Raw genomic sequence first — 18,959 nt, 5'->3', positions numbered from 1 at the left:
CCGCTACTTAGAATTGAACTCTCGATCTCTGAATCCGCTGGTTCCGATGAAGTCCTCGCTGCCACACTGTTATATATAAATAGCATAGAAAATTGCCCGTTTTGTTTTACACTAACCAATGCTTTGCAGTTGTGCCGCAAGAATGCTTAATCAACTTCATCTAGCTGAAAAAGCATGTGAAACGTCAAACGCAATAATGTTTACATTCAACAAGCTGTGTGGTTGCGCCAAGAGTTTCTTCACCACAGCGTCTAGCTGAAAGAATGATCTATAGAAGGCTACAAAGCGCTGCTGATTTGCGTATTTGCCAACATTACAAAAGGTACTGTATAAAAGCAGCTGTTTGATTGGTGGGGACTCATATTCGATTGGCACATCTTCCGGCAACTCTTCCGGAGTTGAATTAGAATGCAGTAAACGCAACCCAAATGATTTAACAAAACCGAGATGGACAGCCGTAAAGTAGTTGTGTTGCAACTATATATACCGCTTACAGTTTGTTTTGGCTATAATGTTTACATCCTACAAGCCGCGTTGATAAACCAATACAGCTTCTAGCTGTAATGATATCGCATAACGAGCTTCAAAGCGCTATTGTTTTGTGATTTCGGCAGCATTACAAAGTGTACTGTATAATTGCAGCTGTTTATTGGTAGGCACTCCTATTCGATAAGTTTGAGTTTTTATATCTTCCGGAAAATCTCCCGGAGATGGATTGTAGCGCAGTAAATGCAGACCTAGTGGCAAGTAACTGATTTCAGAAAACTGAACTGGGTAGTTGTATGGTATTTGTATTGCAGCTGTGTATGAGCTTATGGTTTAGTTTTGACCAGCTTCCTTTTTATTCAGCGTTCACTGCTTGCATTCGGTTGTTATGCAGCAGAAAGCTAGTGACTGAAGCTTATAGCGCTGAAAATGTTAGTTGGGATTCGAACATTTACCGCTAAAGAACTCACCTTTGCTGGTCTGGAAATCCACCAGCCGGGTGTTGCCCAGCAGCGGTCCCGGCGATGGCAAAGGATTTTGAACCACGTCCACGACTTTGGCAACCGCCGGCAATGTAGTCTGAACTTCCGGCACTGCGGAATTTTCGGAGGCACTAACGCTGGTACTACTGCTCGATCTACTGCTGCTTCCTTCCTTCGGTGGCAGCGAAATATTTTCCGGTCGCGCCCGAGGAAGCTTCAGTTGCGACTTTGCCAGCTTGGAAAGCGGAGCCGGATTTCTCGAAGGAGGCAGCAACAGCCCCCGGGCGAGGCTCTTCAAGCTGTTCGGGTTGAACCGCTTGGATCGCATGTAGTGCGACAGTGGCGAACCAACCGGACTCATCGGCGCACTATCCGGACTGTTCAAACTGCTGCTGTTACCTTTGCAGAAGCAGACCGTGTGATATTTGAGAATTTCGGCGTCCCTGAAGCTGGTGTTGCAAGACTTGCAGGTGAACAGCTTTTCGATGTTCTCGTTCTCCGGATTCTGGACCACACCGAATTCGCGCGAGTTCAACAGAAGGTCTTTGATGATGGATCGCTCCGGGTTTTGAGGATGATCGTTAACAGGAACTGGTTGCGACGCTGCAGAAGGTGCCGGTTGACTTGGCGGGATGGCAACTTGCTGCTGCTGCTGCTGCTGAGAGTACACAGCAGACGTCGATGGGGGCGCTTGGTGTTGCACCGAGGAAGACGAAGCGGGCGATTGCTCACGACTGTATCGCGAACTCTCGCTTCGCGGTCGTATACGCGAAGGTTCTGCTAGTACTGCAACAGGCTCGCAAACAGCACTAGATGGTGGATCGTTTGGAACGGGTTTGCTTAAATTTAACGGTTGCTGATATTGCACTTGTTGCGGTTGTAGTTCGTTGGCACTGATGGGTCGAACCACCATCTGAGGCTGAGGCTGTTGTTGTTGCTGTTGCTGTTGTGGTGGCAATTGATGCATCACTTCTATTGTTCCCACCGGAGGATGATGGTTCTGCACGTAGGGAATCTGTGCCACCATCGTCTTTGGTCTGGTAGGTTCACTTGGAGGATATGGCTGAATATGCTGTTGTTGTTGTTGTTGTTGCTGCTGCTGCATTTGTTGTAGTTGCTGTTGCTGCATCTGATGCTGTTGCTGTAGCATCAGCAATTGCTGCTGCTGTAGTTCTTCGCTGTTCCTCTTCTGTAGCAGTGCGTTAGCCAATTTAGAACTAGGAGAATCCGAACCAGCTAAACCACTGCTAGTACTACTGTTTACTGATATGCCTCGTGTGATGCCAGTTATTTTGTGGTACTTTTTCTGAAGCGGTAGCTCTACCACATCAACTATCGCTTCGTTGTCGGATATCAACTTGGAAATGTGTTGCTCGAGCGATTCGACATTTTGACCGTTCTGGAAAAGAAGGAAGAAGTTAGTTGAAGTGAAGTTATAAGTCCTAGAAGAGTGACCACTGAATTTTAGTTTGACTTTCATTCTCATGTTTTCTGTGAGCTAATTCAGTTCAATGAATATTCGGTATACCTATCCGACAGATTGAAAGTCCAAACATTTTCAGTTTTAGCATTCAGTGATCATTCCGGTTTCTAGACAGCTAATCAAATTACCAAATAGTGCGGCGTTGAAGGAACTGAATGACTAACCATCGATGTGCTGTTACTACTGCTGTAATTGGCCCCGCTACCGGCAGTACTGCTGATGTAGTGTTGCTGCTGACTACTGCTATTGTTGATGACCATCGCTGTAGAAACCACCGGTTTGCCGCCCACTGGTCCCAGTTTGTTGCCGTCAAACTTGGCGTACAGGGCAGCATTGTGAAACTTGGGTTTGTAGGGTTTCTCCACCAGGAGCTGTGGCGAGTGTACGCGGTCATCCATCATCGGTGATCCTCGGTTGATCTGATCGGAAGAAACGTGGGGGATCAGATTATAATAGTGCAAAGCTTTAACAAAGGTGTACAATACTTACAATATCCGAACCGCTGTTGCTCAATTCTTTGTCTTCGATATCCGATCCCAGGGAACCGTCCTCATCTACAGTGGGTCCAATATCCTTATCTGGAAACTTTGACCGATGAGCTCGAGATCTGCAAGGATGTTGTAGATGGGGTTGTGTTATTAATTTCAAAAATGTATTGCGGGAAGTGTCATAAAGTATTGCATATAAAAATTCACTTATTAGAGAGGATCAATCACAGAAGATTCCACGACATGCAATATTCTCCCTGTTGATCCTAATAAGACTACATATTTGGCTCGCTAATACCCAGTTGAACAGGATCACATTTTTATCTCTGAAGATGATACTAGAATTTTAACTCCTAGAGGGACGGTGTTAGACAAAAAGTATAGATTCATGCACAGTTTGCCACACCGAGTTCGTAAAATATTGTGACCTTCCCCCACTTTACGCTAATCGTAATTTCGCATACTTTTTTTTTAGTATGCAGTTAGCTTAGGTCACATAAATAAACAGCTCAGTAGGATGCAAGGCAGTTGAGTAGAGAAGATCTTCTGTATCTTAAAATCGACACTTCATACAACACCCTATTTTGCAATCATTTGTGTATCTTGATGATCATTTATCAAGAAGATTAGCAACAACAAAATCGAGAGACATTGGATAGCTTGAATATGAAGTTGCGAACATTTCTACCCATAGTATCTACTCAGAAAGTCCACTGTGTTTACTATATTTTAGTATGAACTACACATTTACGAATATAAATGATACTTTTTTCGAACATGAGCGTTTACTACATGCGTGAAGTGCACAACAGTCAAAACAAATCTCTTCCGCGTGCTGTATATTCTTACTGGAAGTTCATGGTTCCGAGTGTAAGCTGCAGATATCTCTGAGAGATTATTCAGAAGGCAAGGTAAATCCAAAATAAATCAGAATAATCGTGCTAGAGAACCAACACGAGGGCTTCTTAAACAAGCAGATATTTCCAGCAAGACTACTATTTCAATAGGATGCGGCAAACTCCAGATGAACACGGATTAATGTGGGAATTTAACCTGTTGTATTTTGTAAAACACGTTGAAAAAATCTTGGTTTTTTTTTACTTAGCAGAAGCGTGGTGCTGGCGGTGGTGCCGAATCACGCGAGTTACGGAAGGTTAAAAAGTCCAAAAATTCCCCTGCAAGGATTTTTGATGGAATGCCTTCCAGGATTTCACATATGACTTCTCGTAATACTCCTCCTTAAACTCTTCCCGGAGATTCTGCCGGATTCCTGCCGGCATACTTTCAAGTTTCCATATTTTTTTTTCCTGGGATGCCTCCTTGAGAATCTGTCTGCATTAATTAATTCCAACAGATTTCACCTGGAGTTATCACTGGAATTTTGCAGAATTTCTCCCAGAGTCCCTCCTGTGTTTCCCCCAAAAAACAAAAGACAAAATCGTGAGAATTTTGTCCAGGTTTATCCCGGGATTCCTATAGAGGTGTCTCCCAGGATATTTCTCAGATGTTGTCGCAGGATTTCTGTTGGAATTTTCCCAGAACTCCTCCTGAATTACTTTCCGCAGTTCTTCCTGGCGTTCCTCTCGGAATTTCCCCAAGGTGTAAATCCCCGGGATTTCTTCTCAACGATTTTTAAAGAATTTTCCCCCAGAGTTATTCTTGAGATTTCTACTGAAGTTCCTTTCAGAATTTCTTCAGGAATATTCACGGGATTTCTGCACTAGTTCCTTCCACAAGTTTTGTCGGTATTGCTACGGGATTTATTACGGGATCCCACCTGCATTTTTTTTTTTTTCAAAATTTCTACTTCATCATTCTACTTTCGCCTTGAGCTTATCCCGGGATTTCTACAGGAGTTTTAACTTCTCTTAGAAGATTGCTTCCGGTGTTGCTCCCGGGATGTCCCTCGGAGTCTTTCAAGATTTTCTTCCAAGATTTCTTCTGGATTCCCTTTGAAACTTCTGCCAGAGTTATTGAATTTTTTTATATAGTTGTTTCCAAGATTTTAACAACATGAATGCAGATAGCCCTACCGAACATACATTATTGCTGTAGAACAGATGAATAAGCCAGTGTTAAGGTTGATTTTGGAATCTTTTGTTGAATCAGCTGTTATTCAGCTATCTTTGTTACTTGGGTACCTATTCCATTGCCGCTGGACTCGCGGGCGACTGAACATCTGTCACCCTTTGATGTCGATACAGCGCAACATGTATAAACAAATGAATTCGAGTGATTTTTGTTATTGTTAATTTAACGCGTTTTAATTCGTTCGCCCGTTTAACCATGTTTTGATTTGTTTCTCGCGCTAATGTTCTTGGTACGCGAGTTCGGTCACCACGTACGCGCGCGGTATACAAAATCTCTAATACTTATTCCCGGAGTACTTTCTGGGATTTGCCAGGAACCCTGGTGAAATCTAACGTGGAACTACGACAATAACTATTGGAGAAATAACGAGAGGAACTTTATAAGAAATCCCGAGAAAACCCGAGACATCACAAACTTTTAGACGTGATCTCGTTGGGAAATGTTAGAGAAGTTCCAGAAAAAAATCAGGAAACCTGAGAATACAAATATGGCTGCCACAACGGCCGACTTGAGCCCCTACTCAAGTGTGCAAGAGCACTAATTATAAAAATTCAAAAACAAATGCGCCTGATTTTAATTATCTGCCTCTTTTTGCAAGTAAGCAAAGCCAAGATAAACAAATTCAGAGTGGTTCGATGCTTTGTTTGTCAGAATTGTTTCTCTGAAGTTTGTATGCAAAACTGAAATAGGCTTTCTTGATTTCTCACCTTAATATTTCATAGCAATTCACAGAAAACCGTTAGATTTTTACCAGAATCCCAACATTAGCACATCACCAATAGCAACTACTGAGGGTAATTTAAAAAATTAGGAATTTACACGTGACGTAACCATCAACGTACGTAAAAATTTCATGACTGAATGGCAAATTTGACTCAATTTTACATCCATCATGTAAGTTCAAGTTGGTTGCACAAGATGTCAACAAACCTATCTGACCGTATAGGTAGAAACAGTTTTACATATATCGTTTGTCCCACAACTCGGGGATACAGCCGAGAGGTACAGTACGGGCCTCTTAATCAGCGGACCAGAGTTCGAATCTAGTTCATTATTTTACTTACATATGTTTTATCTCTCGCTTCGGCTCTAGCGATTGCTAGCTCGACTTTATTTGTGATTTGTTATTTGTGATTTGTGTCAAACGGGCCGCTCCTTTTATGTGCTTTCAAGTGAACTTAAATTTACATATTTTTTTCTAAGAGTGTATTCAAAACTTGTAGTAAATACATATCAAATGTTTTGTTTGTGATATGCTCGAAAATTGTAGTATAGTAAATTCGTTTTAATCCATACAGACATGTTTGACAAGTAGTATTTACTACATTCAGCCAACTAAATATAAGATTTTCATAAGGTCTTACTTATGAACAGGCCTTTAAATAATTCATACCGATTGAAATGAATTTCAGAAGGTCACTCTTTGGCTCCGAATTGACTAATAGCTTGATTTTTATACATATTAAGCAAAACGGTATCTTTAAGCGTCGATATCCAAGTGGACTCAAAGCGAGCTCAGTGACCCTGACGTTTATGGATCGATTCCAGCATACATCATTTTAATATTTGTTTGCTCTTTTCATAAATCTATTTTATAAAATAAATCATTTTTCAATTTGAATAAGGTATTCTTATAGCTTCCACTTTTCAGTTTTGGCCTCAATCAGGGCCGGATCTAAGGGGGGGTCTAAGGGGCCCCCACAAAAACCGTTTTGCTTGTTAAGCATTAACTTTATTTTACCCTTTTGCTTGAGTACTGTTAAAAAAAAAAAAGAAAAACTTTTTGGCTCATCGCATTTGTACCTCTGAGGGGCCTCCACATCCGCTCGGGCCCCGGGCCCCCACAATCCTTAATCCGGGCCTGGCCTCAATCATAAGGTGTTTTGATAAATTTCGTTAGTTTTCTTCGCTGAGTGAACCAAATATAAAGTAAATTAAGGTTCACTAATTTTTATTCTTGTACCTAGAAGCATCTGATTTTTGTTTACAAGTTTGCATCAGTAATTCAGGTGGTTCTCGTGTTATACAGGGTGTTAGGTTCCCGAGTGCAAACTTTTTAAAGGGTGATAGAGGACCATAAATGGAGGAAAAAATTGTTATACGCATATGGTCAAATCTCAACCGTTACGTAGTTATTGAACTTCCCATGTTTATAACTCTTATTGGCTTAACTGGCAATAACTTGAAAATGGTCAAACTTATCGAAGTTTTTTTACCCTTATTCGAAAGCTTATTGAATTTTCTAACAAATGGCATGTTTGAATCGATTGGTTTAGTTAAATAACTAAGTTTTCTAGAGCAAAATGACTAAAAATACTGTATTTTTATTGGTTGTTGTCAATTATCTTTGAAACATGCGTGATAAATAAAAATTCTTTCTTAGGCAAAGTTGTGGCCCCTGTTACACTCTACAATTCGTTCTTTGACACCAAACTTCTAGCTCTTATCGTTTTCTTGCAATTTTGATTTAAATGTGCGGCACAATGCGCAAAAAAGTGCTTTCCATGACAGTTGCAAATTTATGATCTGAAATGCGATGTTAAAATCGAAATTGCAACACAACGATAAGAGATAGAAGTTTGGTGTCAAAGAACGAATTGTAGAGTGTAACAGGAGCCACAACTTTGCCAAAGGAAGAATTTTAATTTATTACGCATGTTTCAAAGATAATTGACAAAAACCAATAAAAATACACTATTTTTAGCTATTTTGCTCTAGAAAACTTAGTTATTCAACCAAACCAATCGATTCAAAGATGCCATTTGTTAGAAAATTCAATAATCTTTCGAATAAGGGTAAAAAAACTTCGATAAGTTCGACCATTTTCAAGTTATTGCCAGTTAAGGCAATAAGAGTCATAAACATGGGAAGTTCAATAACTACGTAACGATTGAGATTTGACCATATGCGTAGAACAATTTTTTTCTCCATTTATGGTCCTCTATCACCCTTTAAAAAGTTTGCACTCGGGAACCTAACACCCTGTATAACGTGTACGTATACGAAACACTACTAAAACCATAAAATACAGTGGCTGAATGTGCAACTATTCATTCCAGTATGAGTAAAGCATCACTATCACATGAACACACTCTTGAACTTTTATGTAGAGGTAACAGATTACGTCAATAGAAGGCGCTTCCATCTTCGAAGTTTAACATTTGTATGAGAAGAAAACATAACTCTAAAAGCTTCTTGATAAAATGTGTTCTTGATTCTTGTGTATGATCAGAAAGCACACAAAATTCTTCCAGAAACTGTTATTGGAATCTCTAAAAAAAATTTTTCTTGGTACCAATCAAAAGTTGGTTCAAAATGTATTCTTAAATTTTTAACAGAAATTATTTTTGAATGTGTACCAAAATATTGTCTAATCCTTTCGATTTTATTTGATTTAGGTTAATGATGCTTTATTTCGTAAAGCTAAAGCTTCGTTTGTATAGAATAAGCCAAGTATTTGCCGATGAATTTCTGTGCAGATGTCGACCTTTAAAACTTCTGTATTTCATAGCGACATCTATAAATACATTCGGCATTTTGTTAACTTTCTCCACGTGATTTTTCAATCGAATCTCCTGAATATAGAGACGGTAAATGATTACCGTAATCAATTCCTCTAAAACCCCTAAAGGAATTTCCAAAGAGGTCCTTCATGCAGGCAATCCTGCTAAAAATTTCTCCACAAACTTTCCCTGAGAATCCATTCCAAATATTTTGCTCTAGAATTTCTCCCATGGATCATCCCGGCTTTTAAAAAGAATTCTCCAAAGCAATTTGAAGAACTTTTTTCTCCAGAATCCCACCAGTGCCAGCGGTAATCCCAGGGCCTTTAAATTTCTCCGGGCGTTCAGGAAACCTTTCGGAACTTTCTCCGTGGAATTTCCCCAAAAGTTGCCATAGCAATTCCTCCAAGAGTGAATGTTGGCGCGAGTTTCCTTCGGATCGAAACACATATCGAAAGCAAGTTTTTACGGCTATATAAATATAATTCATTCAAATACTCTACATTGTATTTTGATAAAAATTAACTTACATGATAGTTTACTATTTTACACTGCCAGAGAAACGAACCCGTTAACTCGACGTGTATCTTATTACTAAATCTTCTAACGATCCCAATACATTCAATTGATTCCTATTAGATAATAGCGTTACCAGTTTCACCACACACCAAATTGCCGTCGCAACAGTGAGTCTCTAACATCCTTCTGAAAAAGTACCTTTAAAAGATAGTATATTGAAATGGGTATGGGAGAACTAACTTTTTTGCATTTTTCTCATAAGGGGTTCAAATTGTCATTGAACTTAACGGTGTAACCGATGAAAGGCAAATACAATCTTGGATGCACCATAAAACTTTCTCCAAGACTACAAAGCGATCCGAAACTTATGACAAAACTTATAATATATAGATTGTTTGAGGGTTATCAACATTCTATATGAAAAGGCTTGAGACGAATATAAGCCCCACATGAGAAAACTGCAAAAAAGTACGTTTTCTCCAACTGAATCTCATACAAATTTCAATCGCAATACTAAACACTGGAATGAAACTAATCGATCCTAAATTTTGCACAGTTGTTTAGTGCTTAAAGAGATCGAAAATATTTGATCCGAAAAATTGACCATGTAGACCCGGTCTAGTATCCTACTATTTACCAGTAAGTCTTAAGCCAATGAAATAAAAGCTTTTGATATTTTTGATGAAAAATAACGCTTTAATAATAATCACAAACACCATTTGTGATAAACAAAGCTAGATAACTAAGTTCAACGGAAAATTCAAAGTATTACGGAATTAGTTGTCAATCTGGATTTTCTTAAGTAAAAGAAACACTTTCTTAAAAATGTCAGAAATGTATGAATGAAGAACTGGCTTTGACCCGACGTGATACATATTGTTCTAAAAATGGAATTTTTTTTTACTTTTTTGGATATAAAGTATCGTATCTTCTGCATAACTAATGAATTCAAAACATTTACAAATGAAACTTTTAGATGATAACTGTAAAAGCGTCAATGGAACACCCAGCTTAGCAACAGACATTATTTCAATTTGGAAATCACGCCGGAAAAGAAGGAATCTTTTTGCATTCGTTTATTCTAACCCAATTGCTAGTTTTTCAAACACCTTTCATGTATTGTGTAACAGCGCACGATTTCAATTTTTGTTTAACGATAATCACAAAACAAGACTACTTACCGACAGTGTTTGTACAGGTTACTTTTGGTCTTGAATGCCATCCCACAGGGATCGCATCGAAAGGGCCGCTCGTTCGTGTGCCGCCGGATGTGCTTCTCCAGTACCGATGGTTTGTTGCAGTTCAGCCTACAGTACGGACACATATACTTGCCGGGGATTCCGGCCCCGCTATTACTGCTGCCGGTTACCACCGCTGGCGATCCGACAGCTTCCACAGACGTCGAACTTACACTATTAGTACAGGATGGATCGTACAGCGGAGACTGGTGTTGCAATTGCTGTTGCTGCTGCTGCAGGACAACTATGTACTTCTGTTCGGCCTGAGTGGCCAACTCGTGCGCTGATAACGCACTTCCACTACTATTACTACTTCGACCACTAGCGGCACCGTCAACGTCGCCTCCCGTGGTAGTACTACACTGATTCTTCTCGTTTAGATCACAACTAGTATTGATAGCACTGTTATTATTCACACTGGGATAGTAGGGTTTAATCGTACCGTCACCACTCACTTCTAGTTTCACAGGAATATGGTTGTTGCTGATAATAAAACTATTGATGCTCGCCCCACTTACGTGGTTGACGCAATTCAAGGAAGCACCGTTACTCTGCTGAAGTGGCCGTTTCTGGTGTAGCCGGTCAGGGGTACCACACGGAAAGGTTAATTGGAGCCGACTTTGATAGCTGTCGTCCCCATCGATCACAGTCCGCGAGTGTTGTTGTTCTACTGTTGGTTGAAAGCGCACCGTCGCACTCGCTTCGTACGGGTAGACCACAAAATCACTTTCCTTCTTCACCTTGATAGTACTGTTGGCACATGGTTGCTGCTGAACGGGTGGTTCAACGACAGAGTTTGCTACTACAACCGCCGCCGTAGCAGCAGTAGTAGTCGTTGGGTTTGGCAAATACGCGGCAGCGGTGGAGTAGGCGACGACGGGGCCTGAATCGCTGATTGCACTTGCTATCGCAGTTGGCGTCGGCGTCGTCGACGTCGTAGTAAACGGTGTACTACGGCTGAGCGCTTCTGCTGACGTAACGTGATTCTTCGACGATTCACTGCCACTGTCATCGACAGTGCTTAAGCTGGCACTAGCAATGCGCTTAAACTTCTTATGCAGGTACTTAAGATCGGAGGAACTCGCACTGCTGGCGACGGCAGTGGATTGTGGAGCCGAGGTGTGTTGCTGGTGCTGCTGATGGTGCGGTTGATGATTTTGATGATGATGATGGTGATGCAGTCCGCTATTTTCCGCTGCCGCCAAATTTGGATGCTGTTGACTCACTGACGTAGTTTTGCCTGCGCTACAGCTGTTCGATTTTTCCATAGCGGGCGGAAGTCCTCCACCCGGATCATCTGCAAGTAATGGGAAAAGGAGAACGACTATAAAACGACTGCTTACGGGTTGAACGGAATTCTAGCTCTGCAATGAATACACATTAAAAGTTGGTCTCTGGGTGACGATCGAAAGCTGCGAGTGCATAGGGTTGCCATACGCAACGCTCTCTTACTTCTGTATAACAGTCGCATAATATGTCATGTTGAAAATTATTCATCTATTTGGTTTCTGACTTACTTTCTACCTTGATCGCTTAGATTACATGGAAGATGTTATTCTTTCCGAAAAAGAAGTAAGCTACCACGCGCCTCCATTGATTATACGATGAGAGCATTGCGATCATTGAAGTCTCAGTATGCTATGAAGTATGCCCACAGACATGATGTCTTTCTGTTGTAATGTCTCTTCTTCATTTTTTAACAATCAATTAAAGCCGGCTACTCATGCCGTTTTTCTTTTTGATCCAGTCCCAACCTGGGTTGGAACTGGATAAGATCACAGTTTCAACCCCAACTCGACTTCGGTTTCGCTTGTACTAAAGTTTGTTTGAGTTTGTTTGACGTTTGTTTGTTTACACATTTTCCGCCAATCCAGTTCCAACCCAGGTTCAAAAAGAAAAAACGTCATCAGTCTTGAACTAACAAACGATGTTTATTACTTGCCCAACGTTTCGACACGGGGTTAGTGTCTTCTTCAGGGGGAAACTGAAGAAGACACTAACCCCGTGTCGAAACGTTGGGCAAGTAATAAACATCGTTTGTTAGTTCAAGACTGAGTAGCCGGTTTTAATTGATTGTTGGAACCATACAGTCGAACCTCCAGCAGAATCAATTTTTAACATGATACAGTCCGAATTCGTTTTGCACGGTGCCTCCCACTTCACGCCAAACGCAGCTTCTAGGATATTTCAAACGTTGTTCATTTATCTTGTGCTTGAAGTATTTTCATGATTTCTCCTCAATGTATTTCGGCAACTCAAGTGACGCTGGCAAAGAAAGCTTTCAGTTTATAGTTGTGAAAATTAAAATAAAAACAGGATAAAAAAGCTCAGAAAGTAGCCTCTGATTCAATTGGCATGTACTGCTATGAATGAGAAGAAACGCATATCGTCTAGAAAGACAAAACATATGTAGCAAATAATGTTGCTTAATTGAACCCTGGCTCAAAGCTCTTTTGTAAATCGACAAAACAAATGAAAAAGACTCAGAAACCTCACTAGTCCAATAGAAAATCAGGTTACTAGAGGGCCAAAAACTTTTCGTACGCTGACGTATTTGAGCTCACTAGTAACTAGCCGTATCCAACCTTTAAACAAATATCGTATCAAATTACAGCAAGACTGTTTTACTTTGTTTCATCTTGTATACGTTGTCTAGTGATGTGACGGATTTTTCAATGGGAAAATGCAACATTTGCGTTTTCTTTCCAGAAACGCCTCTTGGGATTCCTTTTGGAATTTTTGCTGCGATTCCTCTTAAAGTTGTTGTTGGAATTCTTCCAGAAATTCCTCCATGGACTTTTGCAAGAATTCCCTCCATGAGTTCTCTCACGGATTCCTCCGGGGATTCTCTCTGGAATACATCCGAAAATTCCTCCGAAGATTCCTCAAGAATGTCGTTCAAAGATTCTTCCAAGTGTTCCTCAAAGGTTTCCTTCAGGAATTCATGCTAGGATTTCTCTGGGAGTTTTGCTGGGATTCCTCTAGGAATTTCTACTGGGCTTCCTTCTGTGTTTCCTGAGCTTCTTTCTGTGTTTCTTCAGGGTTTTCTCTGGAGATTTCTTCAAAATTCTTTCAGAGTTTTTTCATAGGTTCCTTGAGGAATTCCTGCTGAGATTCTTCTTGGAATGCCTTTAGAAATTTCTCTGGGGATTCTTCCAAGAATTCCTGCGGAGATTCATCCAGAAGTTCCAACTGGGTTTCCGTTGGGAGTTTGTTCAGGAATATCTGCTGGGATTCCTCCAAAAAATCTTGAAGGGATTGATCAAGGATTCTCTACTAAGAATCGTCTAGATTTTTTTTTCTGCGATTAATCCAGGAAATCCTACAGATACTCCCCCAGGACTTTTTTTGGGATATCTACAGGAATTTCTCTCATTTTATATGATATTAGTAAAGTTTGTCAATCATAGCTTTCACAGGAGAGGGCACCGATTGACCTGCATTTCGACGAGCTCCGAGATAAATACAGAACGCGTGCCAACACAAGCACTACGAACTTAGCATAGTATAGCATAGCATAGCATAGCCGACTGTACACATCCTGGGGTGGCTGTCGATAGAGACGTTTAATGCGCCAGAAAAGTTGCCTGGGACTTGACAAACCTTTCATTTAACGAACTCTCGACACCTGGCCAGGTCCTTACGATCAGCGGGGATGGGGAGGAAATGTTGATTAGATATCTACTCAGAATATGTCCAAGAACTTGGCCCACTTCATAGATATCTGGCGTTGGAAATTGGATAGGGCTTAATGGGGTGCTTTCCTTGGCGAAAAAGCGTATGAGAAATTGTCATGGTTTAATCATTTACCTGGTTACCACTGAAAAAGTAAACATAAGCATTAAGCAAGTCGCACAAATTTCGAAGGTAGTGCAGCCCTGGACCACAGTTACGAGGATTGCCTCCTTCCCGTCGGATACCATAACACAAAGATTGGAGACTTATCTCTGACTTTTCGACAAGACTGACGCAATCCTCCAACAGTCGAGAGTTGTCCTGGCCTCGTCCTTGCGACTGCTGAGGAATATGAAAAGATGGTTAGTTAGACACCTAAGAAAGGTGTAGAAAGTTCTACGACCTCTCAGGCCTAGGTGTCAAGGGGATATGGTTGTTGGCCAACACAAGCACTACGAAGTTGTTTAAAAATTATAAATGTGTTCTACCTTACCGAAAACATGGTAACCCTACGCGGGGCGCGGGAGAGCGCGCAAAAGTCGTCGTTTCGTGTGGTGCTCGCGCCCACGGTTTATTTGCGCGCACGATTGACGAACACACCACCATCAAGCTGGTGAATTCTCTCTGCGCAGCGCTTGAGCGGTGCTTCGCAAGGCGGAGGCGACCGCATGACGAAAACAAACAGTTCGAACCAGTTTGCTTGCGCATCGGGCCAACCGACCAACGACGACGACGATGGCGACAAACGTCTGTGACTGGGGTAGCCCCGAGTATGCATATGGGAATGCCGTCGGTAGACGACGGTGTATATTGGGATAACGACGCGGGCGGTGGTGCACGATAGGAGGAAGAGTTGCTCTGTGAATATAGTTTGTGTCAATAAAGATGGCAACCTATAGCCAGGGACTGAGCTGAGCTGAGTTGAGGAGACACATGCGGACGAAGAAGATACACACATGCTGCGCGGCCGGTCGGATGGTCGGTCGTCGGTGATATATCAATGCCAATATGGTTATAATGTGAAGGGGAAATTTAAAAATTTGAGCTCTTGGCAGCTCATTCGATACACTCGTGTAGACAGCTGGAATGTTGAAGAGTTAAAGCGACATGGGTAAACGTGTGATTTTTAAAGGTTTTTGAAATAACGGTATGTTTAACAAATTGAGGCGGCTAACATACCAAAAATTAAAAACACATAAAAATAATAAAGTTTCGTATGCTATACGGAGTACATCAAGACATTCCCACGCAACGAGCCAAAATAGGTTACATTTGGTTCAGCCCGGAAAAAGAGCTTCAAAGGGATCCTGGGACGGTTTTTTGCATACATTCTTCAGAAATCACGAAAGAAGTCAGTGGAAAACTCGTGGAAGAAATCTCTTGACAAACCCCTAAACGAATCCCGATAGCAATTCCTGGACGGATTCTGGGAAGAATCTAGGGAGGAATCTTTGAAGGAATCTCAGGAGGGAATTGAACTCTAGTTGAATCCCTGGAAGAATCTCGGGAAGTGCCTTTGAAGAAAACTTTAGAGGAATATAAAGACATTCTTAGACGAGTGCTTGGAGGAATCCTTGGAGAAGTCCGGGGTATAATTCTGGGGAATTCTTGGAATCCCGATAAAAATCTCTGAAAGAACTCCCATGTGAACTCTGGAAGGAGTTTCTGAATGAATACAGGAATACCTCGATTCAGGGACCCTCGATAATACAGACCCTCGATTTTAAATACTTGGATTTTATACATTTTACTTCGATTTTATGTACATGTTTATTTTTAATATCCAATCATTTTAAAACTTGCAGTTTGTATAATGATGACTTTTAAACAACATTATAAGTTATAATTCAGGGGTTTTCAGCCTTTTGACACGCCTTATATCAATATGTATATTGTTTTGTGGAGCACCCATAATAATAGCGCCGAAGCATACCTATTTATTTACCATAATCTCATACTTCCCTTTCTGATTTCATTTTTTTTAAATAAATATTTCTCTCTTTGACGATGATCACGATGTATATGGGGTGATTTTTTACAGATACCTAGCAATGACAACATTCTTCGCGGATGCATGAAAACCTGTCCATTCGCCAGACTTTTTCTCAAAGTTTTCTAACACACTTCCTCACCGAGAATTGTAATATGTTCCTGATATTTTTATAAGATGCCTTATACTATGTTGGCGTGTACTCAGAAGATTAAATTCCAAAATGTGTAGCAAATTTCATAAAAAGTCAATGTAATGCTTCGGCAGATTACTGACAAAATGTATGATCAATTATTTCAGGTGCTGTCTTAGTGAAATCAGATCTGTCAAGGTTCTCCTATCGCTATCTTAACTGGAACATTCCCATGAATAAATTGCTGGAGGAATCTCACAAGGAACGCTTGCGCAATTTTTGAAGGAACTGCTGGAACAACTTCTTCAAACCATGGAAGAACTTTTCCAGAAATCCCTGCTCAAATTTCTGATGTAATTCTAGGAATATTGAAGAAGTCTCTAAATATATTTCCGAAAGTATCGGATCGGTGAAGAAATTTCAGAAGGAATTTAAACAAAATATGAAGAAATTCTAAATGAATTCCTGGAAGAATTTCTTAAAAAAACAGAAATATTTTAAGAATCCATCGATGGATTTTCTGAAGAAACTCCAAGAGGATTATCTGAAGAAACACCTGGAAACACGTGGTGTAAAACCTAACGAAATTGCTTGAAATAGTTTTGGGAAAAAAAAAATTGAAGACATCCTTCAACAAAAATCTTGCAGCATTTTTTGCAAGAATGTCTTCCAGCCTCTCCGGAAGAATCTCTGAAAGAATCTGTAGAAAAATTTCTAAAGGAATCATTGGAGGATTTCTGAGATTTTTTTTAAGAAATCCGTGAAGCAAAATATGTACATAATTCAAATTCAGCTAGAAATCATGCACATAAAGGGAATGCTAGAGTTAGTGCATTTTTACATGAGATATAATGTAAATTACATAACTATCGTGTAAATTTCCGCCAACCATCGCGTAAACCATCATAGACTCCAACCGGTTACGTGATTATTAGCGGAAATTTACACGATTGTAACGTAATTTTACATGATATCTCATGTAAATATGCACTAACTCTAGCATTCCATTTATGTGCTTGATTTCTAGCTGAATTTAATTTACATATTTTTTTCTGTGTGGAAGAGAAATGTTTTGAAAGAATATCTAAAGGAATGTGAAGAAATCCTGCGAATTTCCTTAATAATCTCTTGTAGAATTTTCGAAGCAATTATTGGAAAAGCATCTTTGGGGAGCTTCTGAGAAAATTATGGAGATGTTCTGAATTTCTGTATCCGTGAATCGTTTTCTAAAAAAAATCATGGAGTATTTTTGAGAAAGTTCATGGAAGGTTTTCCACATGAATTTCTAGAACAATTTATGCACAATGTTTTGAAAGGAATTCTTGAAATACTTTCTAAAGGAATCCATGCAACATTTTTGGAAGCTATCCGTGCAAGACTTTCTTAAGAAGTTCATGGAGAAATTTCTGGAGAAAATTCTAAAGTCTAATACTTAGAAGAATTCTTGTGAAAGAATTTATGACTGAATTTCTTCAGGATTCCCTGAATAATTTTTTAAAGTAAATCGACGAGGAGTTCTCAAAGGAGTCCCCTAAAATTTCTTCAAGAATCCGTGGGAGATTTTTCCAGGAACTCGTGAAAGATTTTTTTAAATAAATCCTAGGATGGATTTTAGCAAGGGTCCGAGAAAGAATTGCCGAAAAATCTGGGAGAGTTTTTTCAAAGTAATCCTCAGAGAAATATGAAGAGAAATTTCTGGAAGAAAATCTGGAAATATTTCTGAAGAAATTATTAGTCCAATTTATAAAAAAAAAATCCATGGGAGATTGTCTGACAGAATCCCTCGAAATATATGAGAAGGAACACATATGGCAGTTTCTATAGTAAATTCTCGAATTGATCTCTCTTTTTTTTCAAGTGCCTGGGGGAATTTTATAAAGAAATCCCTGGAAGATTTTCTGGTTGAAATTCAGATTTTCAAAAAAATATCGCTGGAGCAATTTCTAAAGCAAACTCCGGAGTAAGTTTTGAAATAAATCCGTGGAAGATCAATCATTCAGATCATTCAGAGAATAGGGTAAAACTCTGGAGGATTTTCTAAAGAAATCTCTGGAGGAATTTCTGCAGAAACTCATACTTACACAATTCTTTATGAAACATCTGGAGGAATCCCTAGTGGAATTTCTGCACGCTTAAACCACTCAGCACCTAGAATGTGTAAGACCTACTCATAAGTGCATAATTTCCAGACCAAACAAAAATGTGTTACAGTTACACATTCTCAAAAACACCTCGTACACTCGTCTAGATGCGAAATGTCGATATTTTTTTGTTTCCCAGGGTCATTAGTAAACCAAGCTAGATTGCCGTATATTTTTTTGCGAATTTAACGATTTTGTGGACACAGGAGCTGATTTTGTGAGTGTGCAAGGGTTACACAATTTTGGTAGTCTGGAAATTATGCACTTTAGTGCTGAGCGGCATTAGCGTGTGGAGAAATTGGAAGTTTCTGTGGGAAATCCTTGGAAGAATTTCCAAACTAACCTTGAATTTATGGATATTTTTTTGGATAAAAAAATGGAGGAAATTCAAAAGTAATTCAAGCAAGATGCTTTGAAAGAATTATTTGTGGAATCTCTAACCAAATCATCGAAGAAAATTTTTGAAAGACTTCGTGAGGGAATTTTTGACCGAATAGTCAGACAAATCTCCGAATGCTTTTTTAAGGATTTTTTTTTAAGATTTTTTAAAAGAATTTCTTAAGATTTTTTTGGTAGATTTTCTAAAGGAATCTCCAATAGATTCTCTAAACGAATGTCTAAAGAAATTTCTGAATAAATATCCAGAAGAATATCTGAAGTATGACAATGAGTTCGGATTACCGAAGTTCAGCACAGTTTTACCGAAGTTTGACTATTTTTACCAAACGTT

At 39.8% G+C, this 18,959-nt stretch overlaps 1 protein-coding gene across 2 annotated transcripts in view; it reads right to left on the bottom strand.

The window, feature by feature from the left end:
- Positions 1–17: 17 nt before the first annotated feature.
- The window catches only part of LOC109423324 (transcription factor HIVEP2), a 31,706-nt gene continuing 12,764 nt past the window's right edge, over positions 18–18,959 (bottom strand). For both annotated transcript variants that reach the window (XM_062843420.1, XM_062843421.1), the window contains exons 2-5: positions 10,234–11,587; positions 2,941–3,058; positions 2,580–2,870; positions 18–2,367 (exon numbers count right to left, since the gene is read on the bottom strand). In XM_062843420.1, the coding sequence (XP_062699404.1) occupies positions 919–2,367; positions 2,580–2,870; positions 2,941–3,058; positions 10,234–11,558 (3,183 nt within the window). In that variant the 5' untranslated portion in view covers positions 11,559–11,587 and the 3' untranslated portion in view covers positions 18–918. The remainder of the gene's footprint in view (positions 2,368–2,579; positions 2,871–2,940; positions 3,059–10,233; positions 11,588–18,959) is intronic.

This window comes from Aedes albopictus, unplaced genomic scaffold, assembly GCF_035046485.1.
Source record: "Aedes albopictus strain Foshan unplaced genomic scaffold, AalbF5 HiC_scaffold_197, whole genome shotgun sequence".
Lineage (NCBI taxonomy): Eukaryota > Metazoa > Arthropoda > Insecta > Diptera > Culicidae > Aedes > Aedes albopictus.
This window is presented reverse-complemented; position numbering and strand designations above follow the sequence as displayed.